This window comes from Amblyraja radiata, chromosome 1 (assembly GCF_010909765.2).
Source record: "Amblyraja radiata isolate CabotCenter1 chromosome 1, sAmbRad1.1.pri, whole genome shotgun sequence".
Lineage (NCBI taxonomy): Eukaryota > Metazoa > Chordata > Chondrichthyes > Rajiformes > Rajidae > Amblyraja > Amblyraja radiata.
The window spans coordinates 121,378,761-121,400,620 of NC_045956.1; the positions used below are offsets into that span (position 1 = coordinate 121,378,761).

At 41.6% G+C, this 21,860-nt stretch overlaps 1 protein-coding gene across 2 annotated transcripts in view; it reads right to left on the reverse strand.

Annotated features, from left to right (window-relative positions):
* Positions 1-21,860, reverse strand: part of kif2a (kinesin family member 2A) — a 116,653-nt gene that overhangs the window by 47,026 nt on the left and 47,767 nt on the right. For both annotated transcript variants that reach the window (XM_033030010.1, XM_033030015.1), the window contains exons 7-9: positions 18,835-18,930; positions 16,102-16,156; positions 1,129-1,291 (exon numbers count right to left, since the gene is read on the reverse strand). In XM_033030010.1, the coding sequence (XP_032885901.1) occupies positions 1,129-1,291; positions 16,102-16,156; positions 18,835-18,930 (314 nt within the window). The remainder of the gene's footprint in view (positions 1-1,128; positions 1,292-16,101; positions 16,157-18,834; positions 18,931-21,860) is intronic.

A 21,860-nucleotide genomic window follows, 5' to 3' on the forward strand; every position in this document is an offset into this window, starting at 1 on the left:
GCAACAAAAGATTCAGCAATGATGATGCTCAGGCAACATATTTCCAAGTTAGGAAGATGAGACCTGGAAAGAATCTGCAGGTTACTCTGCAGTATTACACTACCTCGGCGGGTAGATGCCATGGGTTGGAAGGTGCGGTTGCAGTAGCCTGGGCAAGTAATTGCAGCACAATTTGTACCCAATCAACACATTTAATAATCTTAAACACTTTAATTACATTTTCCCTTAATATGCTGTACTCGAAGGAATCAAAATAGTGTATAAAATGAGCCATTTTAGCCCAAGGAGTCAAATGCTCTGAGCTTCCATCTGGAAGTCCAGATGATATATAATAGTTGATGTGCCTTCAATCTTTTCTCTGTAGTCTCAGCCTACCTTTTTTTCAGATAAGCAGTACACTGGTGATTCAACCCAATGATTTCACAAAATCTAAAAAACCAGCGAAAATCCACTCTGCTAAAGTTAGTATATCAATCTTGTAAACTGGTATGCTATCCAACTGTAGGATTTATTAAGTCATCAAAATGAAAGAGGAAGGGGAAATGAAATCAAACAGAAACTAGACAATAATGGTGAGAAGTAGGAAGTTTGGATTAAACAGTCAAAAGGGATTTGGTCATTTTTAAAGAGAAAGATCAATAGGCATAGGGAAAAGAAAATAGCTAATGACTTGGGTCTTTCAAAAAGATGGACAAAATGAACCATGGCTGATTCTGTACTGAGTGATTCAACAAACTGCATTATAGGCTAAAAACTAAAACTGAACACTCGTGTGTACGATGGCATATAGCAATAATGGCAGGAGAGCTGATAGCATGGAGCGGTGGGCATGAATGGAGCAGTGGAAATAATGGAGAAAAATAAATTCCCAGTACATACAAATGGTACTGGGATTAGAAAAGTTCTTTTGAAACAGCAAATACATGTAGATTTTTTGATTACTATACACAAAAGCAATATTTAAAAAAATCATTATATATTCAAAGAATTAACATAAAGCAATAGCATGATCAATTCATTTAATTTCAATAATCTGCTTTGCCTCATGTCTAGTATTATTAGACTTGGTATTACTATAACAAGGCACGCTAGTTAATAGGTAAATTTCCGATTTTTTCCCCCCATTACCTGTAAACCATTTCATTTGTAGAAGTCTCATCAAAGGCATAATCAAAACGAAAAGTTTGATTTTCTAAGTACTTTGTTAAATCCACCTTTTGCTTTGGTTCATGAACCATTACTACGTCCTTACTGGGAATTGTAATTACATCCAGATCTCTTATTACATTTTCTGAAAAGAGATTAAGGCAGAGTGTTACATTTCACCAAAGCACGTGTACATTAAGTTTCCTGAATAATTTTATAAAACAAGCATGTTAAATTACATTTCAAGTTTGCTAACAAGTGATGACATTTTGTTTGGTAAAAGTTAACAGATGACTAGCTTTGTTCCAAAGTGCCATGTTCCATTTCACTTCAACTGACAAGAATCACAGTACTAAAGTAGAATCCCTCCAGCATTGATCAAGAATAGAACAACGTGTAAACAAAACATGATGAGCTGGAGGGTGACAGACAAAATACCAGATGGACTTCTGATGATGATATGGCTCCAAATACCTGGGCCTAGGAATCAGCATCCCCATCTACAATTGGATCCTCAGCTATGACAAGTATAGGAATGAGATAGAGACCTTAATAACATGGCATCAAGACAACAACCTCTCCCTCGCCAAGTCAAAAGGAGCTCATCAATGACATCAGAAAATGGGTGGTGTACATGCCCCAATCAGCATTGATGATGCTGAAGTGTAGATGGCCGAGAGCTTCAAGTTTCTAGGTGTAATATCACCAATCATATGTCCTGATAAAACCACAACTAAGAAAGCACACCAATGCCTCTACTTCCCAAAGACAAAGAGAATTCCGCACAATGCTCTCACTAGCAACAGGTGAGGTCCTGATCACACAACGTACCCAATTATGGCTATTGCACTTTTCTTTATCAATACAATACAATACAATTTTATTTGTCATTTGAACCTCGTTGAGGTCCAAATGAAATGTTGTTTCTGCAGTCATACATACAAAAAGAAAAAGACCCAAGACACAACACAATTTACACAGACATCCATCACAGCGCATCTCCTCCTCGCTGTGATGGAAGGCAAAAAACGTATCTCTCCCCTGCACTCCCCTCTCCCCCCCGATGTCAGAGTCAAAGCCCCCGGCGGGCGATGGTAATTGTCCCGCGGCCATTAAAGCCACGCCAGGTGATGCAAGGCCGCGCTCCGGGTCTTGGTGTTGGAGCCCCCGGTGGGCACTAGCAAAGTCCCGCAGCCATTCCAAGCCATGCGGGGCGGTGATGTAAGGCCCCGCTCCAGGTACTCTTCAACCCCGCAACTCGGGCGGGAGAAGTCGCCGTTGCGGAAGCCCCGAAAAGCGGTCTCCCAGCAGGGACCCGCGGGCTCCCGGTGTTCCTGTCTGCCAGACCTGCGGTTGGAGCCTCCGAATCTCCGGGGGTCGGGTCACAGCAGCGCGCCACCACCGCTCCACCCGCTCCGGACTCGGCCAGCTTCGTGATGGTACGTAAGTCCGCAGCTCCGCGACTGGAGCCTCAGGTCGTTCCTGCTGGAGGCCGCTCCACGTTGCAGCCCCAACAGAGACCCGACAAAGAAAAGGTCGGGTCTCCCGTGCAGGGGAAAGATTTTAAAGTTTCCCCACCCCCCCCACACATACCCCGTCAAAACAAATAAAATAAAAACTACATTGAAACGAGACAGAAAATAATAAAGACAGACGGACTGCAGAGGCCGCTGCGACGTGAGTCGCGCCGCCCACCGGATTCTGTAGCTATAACACTAACACATTAAAACATAAAACGGTACAGCACAAAACAAGCCCTTTGGCCCACAATGTCTGTGCCTAACGTGATGCCAAGACATCTCTTATCTACTTGCACGCAATCCATATCCCCCCATATCCATATCTAAAAAAAAACTTAAATGCCGCTATCCTAAATCTGCCTCAATCACCACCCCTTGCAGTCTGTTCCAGGCACTCACCACCCTTGTCCCACACATTTCCTTCAAGTTATACCCTTCTCACTATAAAGCTATGCCTTCTAGTGTTTGATTTTTCCATCCTGGGGAAAAGGTTATGACTGTCTCCGCCGTCTATGCATCTCATAATTTTATATACTTCTATCAGGTCTCTCCCCGCAACCCTCGGCATTCCAAAAAAAAACAATCCAATTCTGTCCAACCTCTCCCTGCAGCTAATGCCTCCTAATCCAGTCATTCCAGTAAAAACTATTCTGATATCTGGTTATTTTTCCTCTTTACCTATGTATAACTTGACTGTACTCATGATGGTAAGATTTGACCGGATAGCATGCAAAGGTTTTCCACTGTATCTTGGTACACATGATGATAATAAACCAATACCAATAGTTAGAATGTTGATCCCTTTTTGGGAAGTTGTCAGTTAAGTGGGCTGTGCCGAATTTTAGGAAGTCTCTCCCGGGTAGGATCTTCACAGTGAACAGTAGGAGAGTGATGTTGAGCAGAAGGATTAAGTACAAGTACATAGTTCCCTGAAAGTAGTGTCGCAGGCAGACAGGTTGGTGGCTATAAAAGCTTTTGGCACACTGGTCTTCATCAAGAAGAGAATGGAGTATAAAAGTTGGGATATTATATAACTTTATGTATAAGATGTTGGTGAAGCCAAACCCAGAATACTGTGTTCAGTTTTCATGTCATATCAGATAGGAGTAAATGATCAGATAGGACTATTCTGCCCATCAAGTCTACTCCGCCATTCAATCATGGCTGAACTATCTCTACCTCCTAACCCAATTCTCCTGCCTTCTCCCCATAACCTCTGACATGCGTACTGATCAAGAATCTATCTATCTCCGCCTTAAATATATCCACTGACTTTGCCTTCACAGCCTTCTGCGGCAAAGAATTCCACAGATTCACCACCCTCTGCTAAAGAAATTCCTCCTCATCTCCTTCCTAAAAGAATGTCCTTTAATTCCGAGGCTATGACCTTTAGTCCCACTCTCCCACTAGTGGAAACATCCTCTCCGCATCCACTCTATCCAAGCCTTTTACTATTCTGTATGTTTCAATGAGGTCCCCCTCAATCTTCTAAACTTCAGTGAATGTAGGCCCAGTGCCGTCAAACGCTCATCATATGTTAACCTACTCATTCCTGGGATCATTCTTGTATCCAGTTTTGGTCACCCTGCTATAAAGATGTCATTAAGCTGGAAAGAGTGTTGAGAAGATTTACTGAAAGACCTGTTTCCACATGCTGTGGTACTCAATCAGTAAATTAGGTTTAAGTGCACTGTATTAATGATTAACCAAAACTAGCGAGAATCCTGGCCTCTCTCTCTCTCTCATACCAGCAAGGCTCATTACATACAAATTGCTCTTCCTACTTTTCTTCTCGTCTCATAATTGTTTGGCGATCCAAACTTCTGATTCAAGGTTGAAATCTTTTTGAGTGTTTTTGGGTCCAAATCTTGACCAATATTTTAAGGAGCAATAATCTAAATATAAACAGAGAGAAACTACTAACCACCACGGTAGCACACATGAATCTGAAATTAAATTTCTCTCGGGTGGTATGAAAGTCAGCATTGATGGCGTCGGCATCCATAGTTGACGGATTATGTCATGAGAAACTACCTGATGTACGGCTGTTATACAACACTGAATTTCCCATTTTTAAGACCATTAATCGGGCAGAAATTTGAGTTTGACCAAATCTGTGGCATGATCCAAATTCAATACCACAGATGATTTCCAAAGAGACAATCAATCTCATCTGGCAGCAAATGGGTTTATTTATCACATTAAAATATACATTTAAGCTAATAGGATTATTACTCTACTTGGCACTTAATGTGGAAACCAAGTTGATATCTGAATAGGAGATGGAACAATATAAACAAATACAAGTAAAGAAAATGAAAAAGATTGGAATGGCTAATGTGCTGGAGAACAGAAAAATTAATTCCACAATTAAACCAAAAGATTTGGTACCACACAAGAAAAAAAATACACTTCTTAAAAAATACATTTGGACAGATATGGATAGCAGGGGCTTTGAGTGTTACGGCCAAAGGCAGGCAAATGGGACCAGCCAAATACGGCAACTTGGCCAGTATGGACAAGGAGGGGCGAAGGGCCTGTTTCAGTGCTGTTCAGTTCTATGACTTTATGCTGCAAATTTAATTCCCTGCTCCTCTACTCGTAAGTGTTCACTCTATGGTGAATTAGTTTTGAACTGTTTTCATTGGATATTATCCTCCTCTGGATCCTGCTACATTTCTGGTGCTTTTTACCTCCTTCCTATTTTCACTTAATTCATCTCCTTGCTGATATGCTGGATCTGCTGGTGTGAGCAGTGCAAGATTTGATCCAATTTGCTTTGTTGGATGGCGAGGGAGGATGGAATTGATATCACCCTGATGCTGATATAGTTAGTTTAACTGTCTACACCAAACGTTAATGCAGGCCAGTATTAGATCAATAACTGTCAATACTGAAAGAGATTGGAAGTAACATTACCTATTCCAATGTTGGGCAGTAAGCATGCACACAAGAAAAACTTTACAAATAAAGCAACTGTCGGAAAATACTTTGATATGTTTGACGATTAAGTTACAGCATTCTTTTGTCTGAGCCCAGTCTTTGAAAAGTAGCTGCGTCTCATTTCCAATGTAAGCATGACTCACCATTTTGTTCATTTAAAAGCTATTTAAACCTCAATGGTCTGGTTACTGATGTTGGAGGCATGACACCATGTACACACTACGTTAATTTGAGCATCAAGATTTTATTTTTAAAGTCCTATATGCTACATGAATATTTTATGGAATTGTGATTCTAGAATATCACCTAAGAGTTTGCAAATGCTTCAGCTCCTAACCACTTACATGGATCAGTATTTCTAAATTGTGTTCTATAGGAGCATCCTGGCTGTTTAACCAATTAATTAAAAAAAATTACTTTACAAAGCGCATAAAAATTAGATTATTGTCATAAAAATGTGGTCAAATTAACTCCTATTGATCAGATAGGTTTGACCATTGTTTCTGGATAGGAGTAATAAATTGAAAAAATTAAAATAGCTGATAGTGGCATTAATACAACAAAATGTGTACAGTAAACATTCTAAAATTGATTTACTTTCAGAATATCTCTGGAGAAAATTAAGTTGGTACATGTGCAACCTCTTTAAATATCACACCGCCATCAAATTTCAAGGCTAATAGATTTCCAAAAATATAATCAATTATACACCAGTAAGAAAACTTGATTCTTCTCAATTGTTGGCTAATTATTCTATCTACTACTCTCGCTATTCTGCTACCTGGTTAGTTCCTGCCTGCTACCTGATGGAGTTCTGCCTGCCTCCTGGTTCCTTAAAGCCTGCTGTCTCCAGTTGCGTCTTAATTTTCTGAGGGGCACAGTTTCTGGAAGAGGGAAGGTGAGCATATCATTTTTGAACATTTTTATCAGCAACTACATTACTATTCTTTAAAGTTCTAAAATACCCAGCTTTGACTTCTATAACAACTTGTAGTATACATTTAAAACAGAATAAAATTATTGTTATTTTTCATGTTGTTAAATGTGCCCTCAATTAGTTAGGAGGATCTTGTATTTAGTATTGATTTGGATTTTGGACACACAGTTGTATTCTAAATATGCATATATCAATTAATGGTGTATAAAGAAACAGGAAGTCTAAGGGATACAGATAGAACGAATGACCAAAACTATGGTGAATAGTTCAATGAAGCAGTCACAGAAATATTTCCAGTATAAAACTCAGAATAATTAAATTAGTCATTTTGGTATAGAAAACGTAGGAACTGTACACATCCAAACAATAATACCGCAGGTATAAGTGCAGAGCTGCCAAGTTTTGTCAGAGCATTTCAGTATTCTACGCAGTGCCATTTTGCTGATTTTTTTTTTTTAATGTGCGGTCATACCCATCTAAGAGTACAAGAATGCATAACTTTGCTACCAATTGACATGTCTTTTACACACCTTACTTGACAGTGCATTCATTGCCATCACTTTGTATACTTCTATTTGAACGGCTGCTTCCTGCTTTTAGCATCAGAGGATGTTGAAGCCATTTTGAAAGCCACCCTCTCCCTCACTCGCTCTCTCTCCCTCCTTCCTTTCTTTCTCTCCCTCTCCCTCCCTCCCTCTCTCCCCTTTCCCTCCCTCTCTCCTTTCTTTTTTTCTCCCTCCATCTTATTCCCTCCCTCCTTCTCCCTCTCTCCTACCTTTTTTTCACCCTCCCTCTTATTCCCTCACTCCTTCTTTTTTTTCTCCCTCCCCCTCACTCTCCTCCTCCCCGAACAGTCTGTGACACATAGCGCTATGTGTAAAGGCAATAGCGCTCCAGCTGATAGCGCTATAATTAGAACCCATAGCGCTGTTCCCACGTGCTAAACTGACAGCGCTGTTTAAACCTGTAGCGGGACAGGCAGATCAAAGCCTACAAAAATAATCATCCAGATCTTGAAATTTAAAATACTAATAGGTTTAATCTGCTATAATTTTTAGTTACAGTATGACTTTTTATATCCTTGCATCTTTTAAGCAGCAAGATGAAACAGGAAGTCGGTCGAATTCTTTAAAAATCCGTATTTTACAAAGCAAATCCGTACATCCGTATTCTTATCGCATTTCCGCACAAAATACGGAAAATCCGTACTACTTGGCAACTTTGTAAGTGCAATAGCACTAAAAAGAAAGAGTAACCAAAATCTATGGTGCAAATTAAAAAAAAAAAAAATCCAAGTTTCATGCTCAAATGTTCGGATTCTTGGAAATAAAATGTAATTACAGGTTAAAATAGGGATATATTAAATGACATAAAAGGAGATAAATTGGTATCAACAGCCTTTTGCACAGAACAATACAGCACAGGAACATGCCTTTGGCCCAGAAAGTCCATGCCGAACAAGTTAAATTAATCTCCTCTGCCTGCACAAGATCCATATCCCTCCATGCCATGCATATCCATATGCCCATCTAAAAGCCTTTTAAAAGCCATTATCATTTATTCCTCCCCCGCGATACCAAGCAGCACATTCTAGGCATTCACCACGGTGTAAAAAAATGCCCTGCACATCGACCCCATGTCTCCTCCATCAATGCCTCGCATAATTTTATATACTTCTACCAGATCTCCCCTCAGCCTCTGACATTCCAGAATATGCAATGCAAGTATGTCCAACCTCTCCTATTGCTAATACCCTCTAATCTAGGCATCATTCTAGGTATATCTCTCCTGCAACTTTGCCAAAGCTTCCACATGCTTCCTGTGATATGGTGACCAGAACTGCACACAATACTCTAAATACGGCAGAACCAAATCCTATAAAGCTACATGATTTCCTGACTCACATAACCCAATCTAAGAAGGCAAGCATACCATATGACTTATTTACCATTTATCTATTGCTGTTGCCACTTTCTAGGAGCTATAGATTTGGAGCCCCACATCCTTCTGTGAAGTCGAACAGAAGCAATACATTTTAATGGTGCTCCAATAACTTATGTCCAGGCTTCCTTGGGTTTTACTTGGTTCTTGTTAGGAGCTGTTGAAAGCTTTTGCACTTTTTGAATCCTCATTTTTGCGACATATAGTACCCTACCCAAAGCATTTACTTAAATTGACATGTGAATCTAACAACGTACACTGACCTTCAAAATCCCTGTACCTAGCTTTTGGTCAGAACTCTCATTATTTATATTCATTGATTACCATGCAATCTTCATATCCTTCCATGGCTTGTATCTACGTTTCGTACAATATTTAATTTTAGCAAACGTGTGCAGTCTTTTACTTATGGCCATGAGTGGAATAATATTGATAATCTATTGCTGTGTTTGCCATTCAAAAAAAAAAAAAAAAAAATAGTATATATAGTCCCAAAGTATATTGTCAGTGGCATGGTAATCAACATGTAATAGTCAATAGGAGAAGGAGAAGCAGAAACATTTCTTTATACAGAAAGAGATGTTCGTGCATTAATTTTGTACAGTTAAAGTATGGTTGTGCATGTCATTTAAAAAAGAAAGCAAAAAAAATCAAATGTACTGAGCCAACATCAGAGACAAGCAAAATAGATTCATTTTAGAATGCTTTATTAAAGGGCTGGGTCATATTGATTGGGCTGAAGTGTTTCTTTTTCTTTATTGTAGACTTCTCATGCTTAATCACAGGAAGATATTACAAAGAGGACGGAGGAAGAGATTCAAGGATGTATGTATTCAAACATAACTATATCCCCACCGACTCCTGGGAATCTTTAGCCCTTAACAGCTCCAAAAAGCGACGGGCCATTCATGATGGCATACATCAGGAGCACTGAAGCCTTGGATTAGCAGGAGGAGTAGGCTACCTTATTAACCACCTGCCTGCTCTATTAGCCATCATCTGCCCCATCAGTGGAAGAGTAGCCAATTACTTCAGAAGCAAATGCAGAGTGAAGGCAAATTCTCAATCCTGGGGCACTACCCCAAAGAAAATTGGGGTTTGGATGGGTTCACATAGCCAAAAAGTTCAAGCACATATTGTGAAATGCATTAATGCCAAGGTTAACCTTTACTCTTATGCACAAGCCAATTATTTTACTGATATTCAAACATTAGAGAAAGATCAACTGATACACATCAGCTGAGCTCCCATGACTAGTCCAAATACCTTAGACTGTATATAGCGCAGAAAAGTCATAACTTAAATAATAATCATGATTCTCAAAGGAATGTGGATTTAAATCCATTATAATTGCCACAAACTCAAGTTTGGAGAGTGATAACATACATACATTTTGAAGAGGTTACTCGGGAAATTGATGAGGGTAAAGCAGTGGATGTTGTATATATGGACTTCAGTAAGGCCTTTGACAAGGTTCCTCATGGAAGGTTGGTTAAGAAGGTTCAATGGTTGGGTATTAATGGTGGAGTAACAAGATGGATTCAACAGTGGCTGAATGGGAGATGCCAGAGAGTAATGGTGGATGGTTGTTTGTCAGGTTGGAGGCCAGTGACTAGTGGGGTGCCACAGGGATCTGTGTTGGGTCCACTGTTGTTTGTCATGTACATCAATGATCTGGATGATGGTGTGGTAAATTGGATTAGTAAGTATGCAGATGATACTAAGATAGGTGGGGTTGTGGATAATGAAGTAGATTTTCAAAGTCTACAGAGAGATTTATGCCAGTTGGAAGAGTGGACTGAAAGATGGCAGATGGAGTTTAATGCTGATAAGTGTGCGGTGCTACATCTTGGCAGGACAAATCAAAATAGGACGTACATGGTAAATGGTAGGGAATTGAAGAATGCAGGTGAACAGAGGGATCTGGGAATAACTGTGCACAGTTCCCTGAAAGTGGAATCTCATGTAGATAGGGCGGTAAAGAAAGCTTTTGGTGTGCTGGCCTTTATAAATCAGAGCATTGAGTATAGAAGTTGGGATGTAATGTTAAAATTGTACAAGGCATTGGTGAGGCCAATTCTGGAGTATGGGGTGCAATTTTGGTCACCTAATTATAGGAAGGATGTCAACAAAATAGAGAGAGTACAGAGGAGATTTACTAGAATGTTGCCTGGGTTTCAGCAACTAAGTTACAGTGAAAGGTTGAACAAGTTAGGGCTTTATTCTTTGGAGCGCAGAAGGTTAAGGGGGGACTTGATAGAGGTCTTTAAAATTATGAGAGGGATAGACAGAGTTGACGTGGATAAGCTTTTCCCACTGAGAGTAGGGAAGATTCAAACAAGGGGACATGACTTGAGAATTAAGGGACAGAAGTTTAGGGGTAACATGAGGGGGAACTTCTTTACTCAGAGAGTGGTGGCTGTGTGGAATGAGCTTCCAGGGAAGGTGGTGGAGGCAGATTCGTTTTTATCATTTAAAAATAAATTGGATAGTTATATGGACGGGAAAGGAATGGAGGGTTATGGTCTGAGCGCAGGTATATGGGACTAGGGGAGAATACGTGTTCGGCACGGACTAGAAGGGTCGAGATGGCCTGTTTCCGTGCTGTAATTGTTATATGTTATATATATGTTATATACAGATAGCTTGTACTGCAGTACAGTCTAACATCGGTGGTGGGGAAAATTCTGGAGTCAGTTATTAAAGATGGGATAGCAGCACATTTGGAAAGTGGTGAATTCATTGGACAAAGTCAGCATGCATTTATGAAAGGTAAATCATGCCTGACGAATCTTATAGAATTTTTCGAGGATGTAACTAGTAGAGTGGATAAGTGAGAACCAGTGGATGTGTTATATCTGGACTTTCAGAAGGCTTTCGACAAGGTCCCACATAAGAGATTAGTATACAAACTTAAAGCACATGGTATTGGGGGTTCAGTATTGGTGTGGATAGAGAACTGGCTGGCAGACAGGAAGCAAAGAGTAGGAGTAAACGGGTCCTTTTCACAATGGCAGGCAGTGACTAGTGGGGTACCGCAAGGCTCAGTGCTGGGACCCCAGCTATTTACAATATATATTAATGATCTGGATGAGGGAATTGAATGCAGCATCTCCAAGTTTGCGGATGACACGAAGCTGGGGGGCAGTGTTAGCTGTGAGGAGGATGCTAGGAGGCTGCAAGGTGACTTGGATAGGTTGGGTGAGTGGGCAAATGCATGGCAGATGCAGTATAATGTGGATAAATGTGAGGTGATCCACTTTGGTGGCAAAAACAGGAAAGTAGACTATTATCTGAATGGTGGCCGATTAGGAAAAGGTGAGATGCAACGAGACCTGGGTGTCATGGTACGCCAGTCATTGAAAGTAGGAATGCAGGTGCAGCAGGCAGTGAAGAAAGCAAATGGTATGTTAGCATTCATAGCAAAAGGATTTGAGTATAAGAACAGGGAGGTTCTACTGCAGTTGTACAGGGTCTTGGTGAGACCACACCTGGAGTATTGCGTACAGTTTTGGTCTCCTAATCTGAGGAAAGACATTCTTGCCATAGAAGGAGTACAGAGAAGGTTCACCAGACTGATTCCTGGGATGGCAGGACTTTCATATGAAGAAAGACTGGATAGACTCGGCTTGTACACGCTAGAATTTAGAAGATTGAGGGAGGATCTTATAGAAACTTACAAAATTCTTAAGGGGTTGGACAGGCTAGATGCAGGAAGATTATTCCCGATGTTGGGGAAGTCCAGAACTAGGGGTCACAGTTTAAGGATAAGAGGGAAGTCTTTTAGGACAGAGATGAGAAAATAATTTTTTACACAGAGAGTGGTGAATCTGTGGAATTCTCTGCCACAGAAGGTAGTTGAGGCCAGTTCATTGGCTATATTTAAGAGGGAGTTAGATGTGGCCCTTGTGGCTAAAGGGATCAGGGGGTATGGAGAGAAGGCAGGGATGGGATACTGAGTTGGATGATCAGCCATGGTCATATCGAATGGCGGTGCAGGCTCAAAGGGCCGAATGGCCTCGTCCTGCACCTATTTTCTATGTTTCTATGTTAATACTGGGAATTATGAACAGGCGGATTGATAATTATTTTGACTGAGAATTATTTATTATAACTATCAGTCTATTGACCATATATTACAAACCCACTGACTCCCATAGCTGTCTAGGCTACACTTCTTCCCACCCTGCTTCCTGAAAAGACTCTATCCCCTACTCCCAATCTCTCCGTCTTCGCCGCATCTACGCCCAGGATGAGGTTTTCAATACCAGGTCATCGGAGATGTTCTCATTCTTTAGGAAACGGGGTTCCCCTCTTCCATTATAGATGACGCGCCCACTAGGGTATCCTCGATATCCCGCAGCTCCGCTCTTACTCCCCCTCCCCCCCCCCATTCGTAACAAGGACAGTCATAGATACATAGACAATATGTGCAGGAGTAGGCCATTCGGCCCTTCGAGTCAGCACCGCCATTCAATGTGATCATGGCTGATCATCGACAATCAGTACCCCGTTCCTGCCTTCTCCCCATATCCCTTGATTCCGCTAGTCCTAAGAGCTCGATCAAACTCTCTTTTAGATGCATCTAGTGAATTGGCCTCCACTGCCTTCTAAGGCAGAGAAATCCACAAATTCACAACTATGTGTGAAAAAGATTCCCTCTTCTCAGTTCTAAATGGCCTACCCCATATTCTTAAACTGTGGCCCCTGGTTCTGGACCCCCCCCCCCCCCTCAACATCAGGAACATGTTTCTTGCATCTCTTAATAATAATCCCTTAATAATAATCCCGTAATAATTTTATGTTTCCATAAGATATCCACTCATCCTTCTAAATTCCAGTGAATACAAGCCCAGTCGCTCCATTCTTTCATATGACAGTCCCGCCATCTGGGGAATTAACCTTGTGAACCTACGCTGCACTCCCTCAATAGCAAGACTGTCTTTCCTCAAATTAGGTGACCAAAACTGCACACAATACTCCAGGTGCGGTCTCACCACCTATACAACTGCAGAAGGACCTCTTTGCTCCTATACTCAACTCCTCTCATTATGAAGGCCAACATGCCATTAGCTTTCTTCACTGCCTGTTGTACCTGCATGCTTACTTTCAGTGGCTGGTGTACAAGGACACCCAGGTCTTGTTGCGCTGCTCCTTTTCCTAACCTTACACCATTCAGATAATAATCTGCCTTCCTGTTCTTGCCACCAAAGTGGATAATCTCACATTTATCCACATTATACTGCATCTGCCATGCATCTGCCCACTCAACCAACCTGTCAAAATCACCCTTCATCCTCATAGCATCCTCTTCACTGTTCACAATTCCACCTAGCTTTGTGTCATCTGCAAATTTGCTAATGTCACTTTAAATTCCTTCATCTAAATCATTAATGTATATTGTAAATAGCTGCGGTCCCAGCACCAAACCTTGTGACACCCCACTACTCACTGTCTGCCTCACCAGCGCCCTGTACAACTGCAGAAGGACCTCTTTGCTCCTATACTCAACTCCTCTCATTATGAAGACCAACATGCCATTAGCTTTCTTCACTGCCTGTTGTACCTGTCTTCCAGGGATCCACATTTGTCTTAACAAATGTTTTCCTCCTCACATATCGAAAGAAGCTTTTACTATCCTGCTTTATATTCTTGGCAAACTTACCTTCGTACATCATCTTTTCTCTCCGTATTGTCTTTTTGATTATCTTCTGTTGTTCTTTAAACATTACCCAATCCTCTTGCTTCCCGCTCATCTTTGCTATGTTGTACTTCTTCGCTTTAATTTATATACTGCCCCTGACGTCCCTTGTCAGCCATGGACGTCCCTTTCTCCCCTTGGAATACTTCTTCCTCCTAGGAATGAACTTATCCTGCACCTTCTGTATTATTCCTAGAAACACCTGCCATTTTAGTTCCACTGTCATCTCTGCTAGTGTATCTTTCCAGTCAACTTTGGCCAGCTCCTCCCTCATGGCCCCTTTATTCAACTGCAACACTGACACCTCTGATCTACTCTTCTCCCTCTCCAATTGTAGATTAAACCTGACCATGTTATGGTCACTGCCTCCTTGGCCAGCTTATATATTCTTGGCCAGCTTAATATAATAATAATAAATTTTATTTAATGGGCGCCTTTCAGACATCTCAAGGACACCTTACATAGATCAATAGGAATAAAAACATATAATCAGAATAAAATAAGTAATAAAGACATCACAGAGACACAAATTAAAAACAGAATTCAATCCAAAAACAGAAAATCAAAAACACAATGTGAAGAGAGAGCAGCGGCAGCCAAAGCGCGCCAGCGTCCACGCAAGCTTACCTTCGTACTCCATTTTTTTCTTCCCGTATTGCATGTTAATTACCTTCTGTTGGTCTTTAAAGGTTTCCCAATCCTCTGGCTTCCCACTCATCTTTGCTATGTTATACGTCTTCTATTTTATTTTTATACTGTCCTTTACTCCCCTTGTCAGCCACGGTGACCTTACTCCCCTTAACCTTTCTTCCTCTTTGGAATTAAATGATCCTGCATCTTTTGGATTATTCCCAGAAATACCTGCCATTGCTGTTCCACCTGTCTATATGCTAGGGTCCCTTTTCAGTGAACTTTGGCCAGTGCTTCCCTCATGCCTCCATAGTCCCCTTTGTTCGACTGCAATACTGACACTTCCAAGTTTACCTATATAATCCACCAACATTTTCGCTACTTCAACGGAATCCCACTACTGGCCAAATCTTCCCATCTCCACAACTTTCTGCTTTCCGCAGAGACTGTTCCATCCGCAACTCCCTGGGAGGGAAAACTTCAAATAGCCCTTGTTTTCCCTCTCTCTCCATCCCCTCCCCCTTCCCAGTTCTCCCACCAGTCTTATTGTCTCTGACTACATTCTATCTCTGTCCCACGCACTCCTCTGACATCAGTCTGAAGAAGGGTCTCGACCCAAAACGTCACCCTTTCCTTCTCTCCAGAGATGCTGGCTGTCCCACTGAGTTATTCCAGCATTTTGTGTCAACCTTAGAGCTCATTCATAGATTGAGTTCAGGCTTTAGTTCAGGGATATAGACAATCAATTGTACCTTGGAGATGTGCCTTTTAAATTTCCGTATAAGAGATGCATTATTGTTATTTGTAAATGTTTTGCTTTTATTGTGCAGTGTTATTTTGTATGTTTTATTTAATAAATATTTCCAGTGCTGCACAACCCGAACCACACTAAATCAAACAACCAAAAGCATAGAGAAAAGGGGGTTTGATGTATCCGACACGAAAAGCAGAACGATAAAGATTCTTTAAATTCTCTGTTCAGCCCTTAAGTGTTGCTAAACTTACCTGAGAATACAGCACATTCTGGTTGGAAGCAGTTGGAAGCCCACAATAAAGAGTGATCTGTGACAACAAACTCAATGTACAAGCTAGGATAACAATCATAAAATGTAAAGAGTTCTTTAGTTTATAGTCCCAACTGTATGGCATGCACTCTCTTTTCGAGCACTGTACTTTCAGATGTTCTTGAGCTAAAAGAAGTTTTGATTAGAAATCAATTAAGAGTTTGAATAAAAAGTAAACAAATTATAGCTTAAAAGAAAGTAAACAAAAATTGACTTTACCTTTCTTGTTTAGTGGTCGTTTTCTTACACAAACACATATTCTTTGTTCATCAATCTAAAAAAAATAATGAAGTTTAGCTACAAAACAGGTTGTTTTAATAATACATACTGCCAGATTAACATATCAAACCAGAGGACAATCAATGCACTCAGTTAAAATCACTTCAACATCAATATTATACAGCTGAATAAATACAACTTTGGTCAAATAATCTAACACTTGGCTTGACCTTGCAGGCAACTAGCAGTTATATTAATTGGATCTCACTGGTATTTAACGACATAAACTAAAATTTCAGATTTCAACAAATCTTATATCAAATGCACATTCAGGGTTTACTGAAAAACATGTGACCTCTGGTTTTTGATTCCCCTACCCTAGGTTAAAGGCTCTATGCATTCACCCCATCAATTCCCTTCATGATTTTCCCTCAAAAAGATCACCCCTGATCCTCCTGCTCACCAAGGAATAAAGTCCTACATAGCCTGCCCAACCTCTCCCTATAGCTCAGCCCTGTAAGCCCTGATAGCATCCTCATCAATTTTCTCTGTACTCTTTCCAGCTTAATGATACTCTTCCTAAGGCAGGGTGGCCAAATCTGAACACAGTACTCCATGTGGAATATAACATTACGTCCCAATTTCTATGCTCAATGCCCTGACTGATGAAAGCTTATGTACCAAAATACATCTTGACCACCCTATTAACCTGTGATGCAGGGAACTATGTACCTGTACTCTGATATCCCTCTGCTCTATAACACTTCCCAGGGTCCTACCATTCAGTGTGGAGGTCCTGCCCTGGTTTGATTTCACAAAATGCACTATCCCGCACTTATATCTGCATTAAATACCATTAACCATTCCTCAACCACTTGCCCAGCTGATAAAGAACCTTCTGGAATTTTTGATAACCATCTTCACTACCTATGATACCATCCATTATACTGTCATCTGCAAACTTACAAATCATGCCATACAATCTCACTCAAATCATTGATATAAACCACAAACAGTAATGGGCCCAGCACCAAACCCCATCAAACCCCTCATCACAGGCCTCCAGTGCGAAAAAGCACTCTCCTACCACCACCCTCTGTTTCTTTCCATTAAACCAATTCTGTATCTAGTTAGCTAGCACTCCCTGGATCCCATGCGATCTAAAGCCCCTGTCCCACTTGGGAAACCTGAACGGAAACCTCTGGTGACCTTGCGCCCCACCCAAGGTTTCCATGAGTCGCCAGAGGTTATGGTCACTTGCCTGGAAAGCCTTGACCGAAGCGTGAGCTGCATCTACTGGCCACAGATCCGACAGGATCTTTGCTACCGACCGCACACACAAACACACACACACACACACACACACACAGCGAAGGAGGGGGCCAGGGACAGTGGAGGAGCGCTGTCTGCGCGATGAAGAGGAAGGTAAACGGCTGCCACAGAGCACGGTAAGTCCTTTAGAGAGCACGGGTGGGAGGGAGAGAAGGGGAAAGAAGGGTAGAGAAGGACAGATAGGGGAAGGAAGGGGAGAGAGAAGGGGAGAGAGAAGGGGAGAGAACGGGGAGAGGGTGGAGAAGGAGTGGAGACAGTTTTAAGAAGTTTAATAAAGTTAGCGGGTATTTTACTTTCTGGCGGATCTTCTAGGTCCTGAAAACCAAAGATCCTACAGGATCTTTGCTGAAAACTCCAATGGGCCAATCAAAATGGCCGGTCAGCGAAGGAGATTGCCTTCAACTGCCTGTAAGTAAATAGCAACCCCACTCCACTGGCTTCGACCAAACGGCAACCTATTTTTAGTCGAGGCCGGTTTTGGGGTTTTTGAAATAATCGCAGGAACATAGAAGAAGCCTCGACTACGCGGAAACCACTTTCCACCATTAGGGAGAGTGACCAAAACCTCCAGGAACCTCACCGAAACCTTGGGTGGGGCGCAAGGTCGCCAGAGGTTTCCGTTCAGGTTTCCTAAGTGGGACAGGGGCATAACCTTCCAGAGCAGACTACCAAAGTGAAGCCTAGAACAAGGTGGCAGAGTCTCTGGATAAAGGGTCAGCCTGGGATGAGGATGAATTCCACCCCACCCTCCACGCTGAGGGTTTATAATCTTTGACATTCTCTAATGCAGACACCTGTAGATGACATATTTGGAGGGAATCAAGGGCTCAGGCCAAATATCAAATCAATTATAATATTACTGAATAACAAAGTAAATTGGTCTCCTTATCTCAACAGCACAGTTTCAAAATTGACAGAATAAAAATATAGCTAAAGACCATATGCTGAAAAGCATAAAGTAAGTGAAAGATTGTTATATATTACTTTGATAACAGACAAATTGCGTCTAGAACATCATTCAACTTACAAATATACAACTTTAAATAGCCTCTGAAGAATTATCAACATAAAATCTGTATAAAACAAACTCAAAACAAGATTCACAGATCCTGAGCAAAAATAAGAGTGCTGGAGTAACTCAGCAGGTAAAATAGTATGTATGGAGAGAAAGGACAGACAATGCTTCAGTTCGGGACCCACATCTAAACAGAGTCAGAAGAAGAGTCTGCACCCAAACCATCTGGCCATTTCCTCCACAGATGCTACCTGACTCACTGAGTTCCTCCAGCATTTTGTTTTTGACTCAAGATTCCATCATCTAGTGTCCTTTGTGTCTCCATTCTCAGATCCTACCAGTTTAGTGAAATACTGAAACAATTGACTTGCTTAAACATAACTTACTGGATCAGTAGCTGTAAGCGGTCGGTAGTCAAGACTTGATCTAAATTCTCGAATCATGCACATAATTTCCCAGTTTGGATTCGTAGAATCAACTTCCTATTAAAGATACAATTTGCCGAAGTAAAAGTACAGTAAAAGGATTGACTGTAGAATGAAACATTTGGCAGCAGTGTTTTTAATTTTCTATAATACAGAAAATTATTTGTAAAAGTAAACTCAAAAGCATTTAAGCTTCACAAGAAGATACATTTTCTTATAGCTGCTATTAGGGCCCCAAGCGTGTGCTGGGCTGGTCAGTTTGGATAGTCAGTATCTCAATAATTGGAGAACTGAGGTGAACTTAATTAGGGTGCAGAAGAGATTTAAGAGTATGTTACAAGGCTGCAGAATTATAGTTGAGAAAAGAAAATATCCAAGCTTAAATTAATTCCTTTTGAAGAGAGAGCAAGGCAAGAATGATTTAAGGTATGGAATTTTGAGAGCCCTGGACAGGGCTGGCAAGAAGGCAGGGCTGGTAAGAAGATGCGGGTGTCAGGGGTTATGAAGAGAAGGCAGGAGAATGTGATTAGGAGGGAGAGATAGATCAGCCATGATTGAATGGCTGAGTAGACTTGATGGGCCGAATGGCCTATGGCCTAATTCTGCTCCTATCATTTATGGTTATCATTTAACAAGGGAAATAGTTAATTGATCAAAGGGTTAGAGGCAGAGGCTGGTGGGGGACAGACAGAAACATACAAGATTTAAAAAAAAGACGGAGCCAGGTGGGTGGAGAGCAGGGCAAAGATACAAACAGTAGTTGAAAGAATCACCTACCAGTCTCTGCCTTTTCATTCTCCTTCTCTGCCTTCCCAACTGGCACCATCCACCCACTTTTTCCCTCATCATTCTTTCTATGACTTCGGAGTGAATTGTTGTCACTAAATTTAAGAGTGAGGGACATTATGGGGACATACAGCGGCCGGGCCTCCGGTACAGAGACCGGTCCTGTTGCACAGAAGGGTAAGGAAAAGAAGAGGAGAGCAATACTAATAGGGGACTCTATAGTTAGGGGGTCAGACAGGCGATTCTGTGGACGCAGTCGGGAGACCCGGATGGTAGTTTGCCTCCCTGGTGCCAGGGTCTGTGATGTGTCTCAACGTGTCCAAGATATCCTGAAAGGGGAGGGAGAGGAGCCCGAGGTCGTGGTACATATAGGTACCAATGACATAGGTAAAAAAAGAGAAGAGGTCCTGAAAGGAGAATTTAGGGAGTTAGGAGGGGAGTTAAAGAGTAGGACAGCAAAGGTAACAATCTCGGGATTACTGCCTGTGCCACGCAACAGTGAGAGTAGGAATGGAGCAAGGTGGAGGATAAATGCGTGGCTGAAGGACTGGTGCAGAGGGCAGGGATTCAAATTTCTGGATCATTGGGACCTCTTTTGTGGAAGGTGCGACCTGTACAAAAAGGATGGGTTGCACTTGAACCTGAGGGGGACCGATATCCTGGCGGGGAGATCTGCAAAGGCTACTGGGGAGACTTTAAACTAGAATGGTTGGGGGGAGAGACTCAAATAGAGAAAGCTATTAGACAGTGTGTGAGGCAGGAGGCAGAGAAGGAAAGCATTCAGACCCAACATGTAGGGGGGAAAGAAGAAAACAATAATAAACAGAGAATAAGAGGTGGTGGGGTTCTTAAATGGGTGAGCAGAGAAAGAGAGGGGTGTAAAATGCGGGCGGAAGCAATAGGTAGCAAGGTGAAAAGTAAAAGTGGCAGGCAGACAAATCCAGGGCAAAAATCAAAAAGGGCCACTTTTCAACATAATTGTATAAGGGGTAAGAGCGTTGTAAAAACAAGCCTGAAGGCTTTGTGTCTCAATGCAAGGAGCATTCGTAATAAGGTGGATGAGTTGAACGTGCAGATAGCTATTAATGATTATGATATAGTCGGGATCACGGAGACATGGCTCCAGGGTGACCAAGGCTGGGAGCTGAACATCCAGGGATATTCAATATTCAGGAGGGATAGAGAGAAAGGAAAAGGTGGTGGAGTAGCGTTGCTGGTTAGAGAGGAGATTAACGCAGTGGAAAGGAAGGACATTAGCTTGGAGGATGTGGAATCGGTATGGGTAGAACTGCGAAACACTAAGGGGCAGAAAACGCTGGTGGGTGTTGTGTACAGGCCACCTAGCAGTAGTAGTGAAGTTGGGGATGGCATCAAACAGGAAATTAGAAATGCGTGCAACAAAGGCAAAACAGTTATAATGGGTGACTTCAATCTACATATAGATTGGGTGAATCAAATTGGCAGGTGTGCTGAGGAAGAGGATTTCTTGGAATGTATGCGGGATAGTTATCTAAACCAACATGTAGAGGAACCAACGAGAGAGCAGGCTATTCTAGACTGGGTATTGAGTAATGAGGAAGGGTTAGTTAGCAGTCTTGTTGTGCGTGCCCCCTTGGGCAAGAGTGACCATAATATGGTTGAGTTCTTCATTAGGATGGAGAGTGACATTGTTAATTCAGAAACAACGGTTCTGAACTTAAAGAAAGGTGACTTTGAGGGTATGAGACGTGAATTGGCCAAGATTGACTGGCAATTAATTCTAAAAGGGTTGACGGTGGATATGCAATGGAAGGCATTTAAAGACTGCATGGATGAATTACAAAAATTGTTCATCCCAGTTTGGCAAAAGAATAAATCAGGGAAGGTAGTGCATCCGTGGATAACAAGGGAAATCAGGGATGGTATCAAAGCAAAAGATGATGCGTACAAATTAGCCAGAAAAAGCAGCATACCAGAGGACTGGGAGAAATTCAGAGACCAGCAGAGGAGGACAAAGGGCTTAATTAGGAAAGGGAAAATAGATTATGAAAGAAAACTGGCAGGGAACATAAAAACTGACTGCAAAAGTTTTTATAGATATGTGAAGAGAAAGAGATTAGTTAAAACAAATGTAGGTCCCTTGCAGTCAGAAACAGGTGAGTTGATCATGGGGAACAAGGATATGGCGGACCAATTGAATAACTACTTTGGTTCCGTCTTCA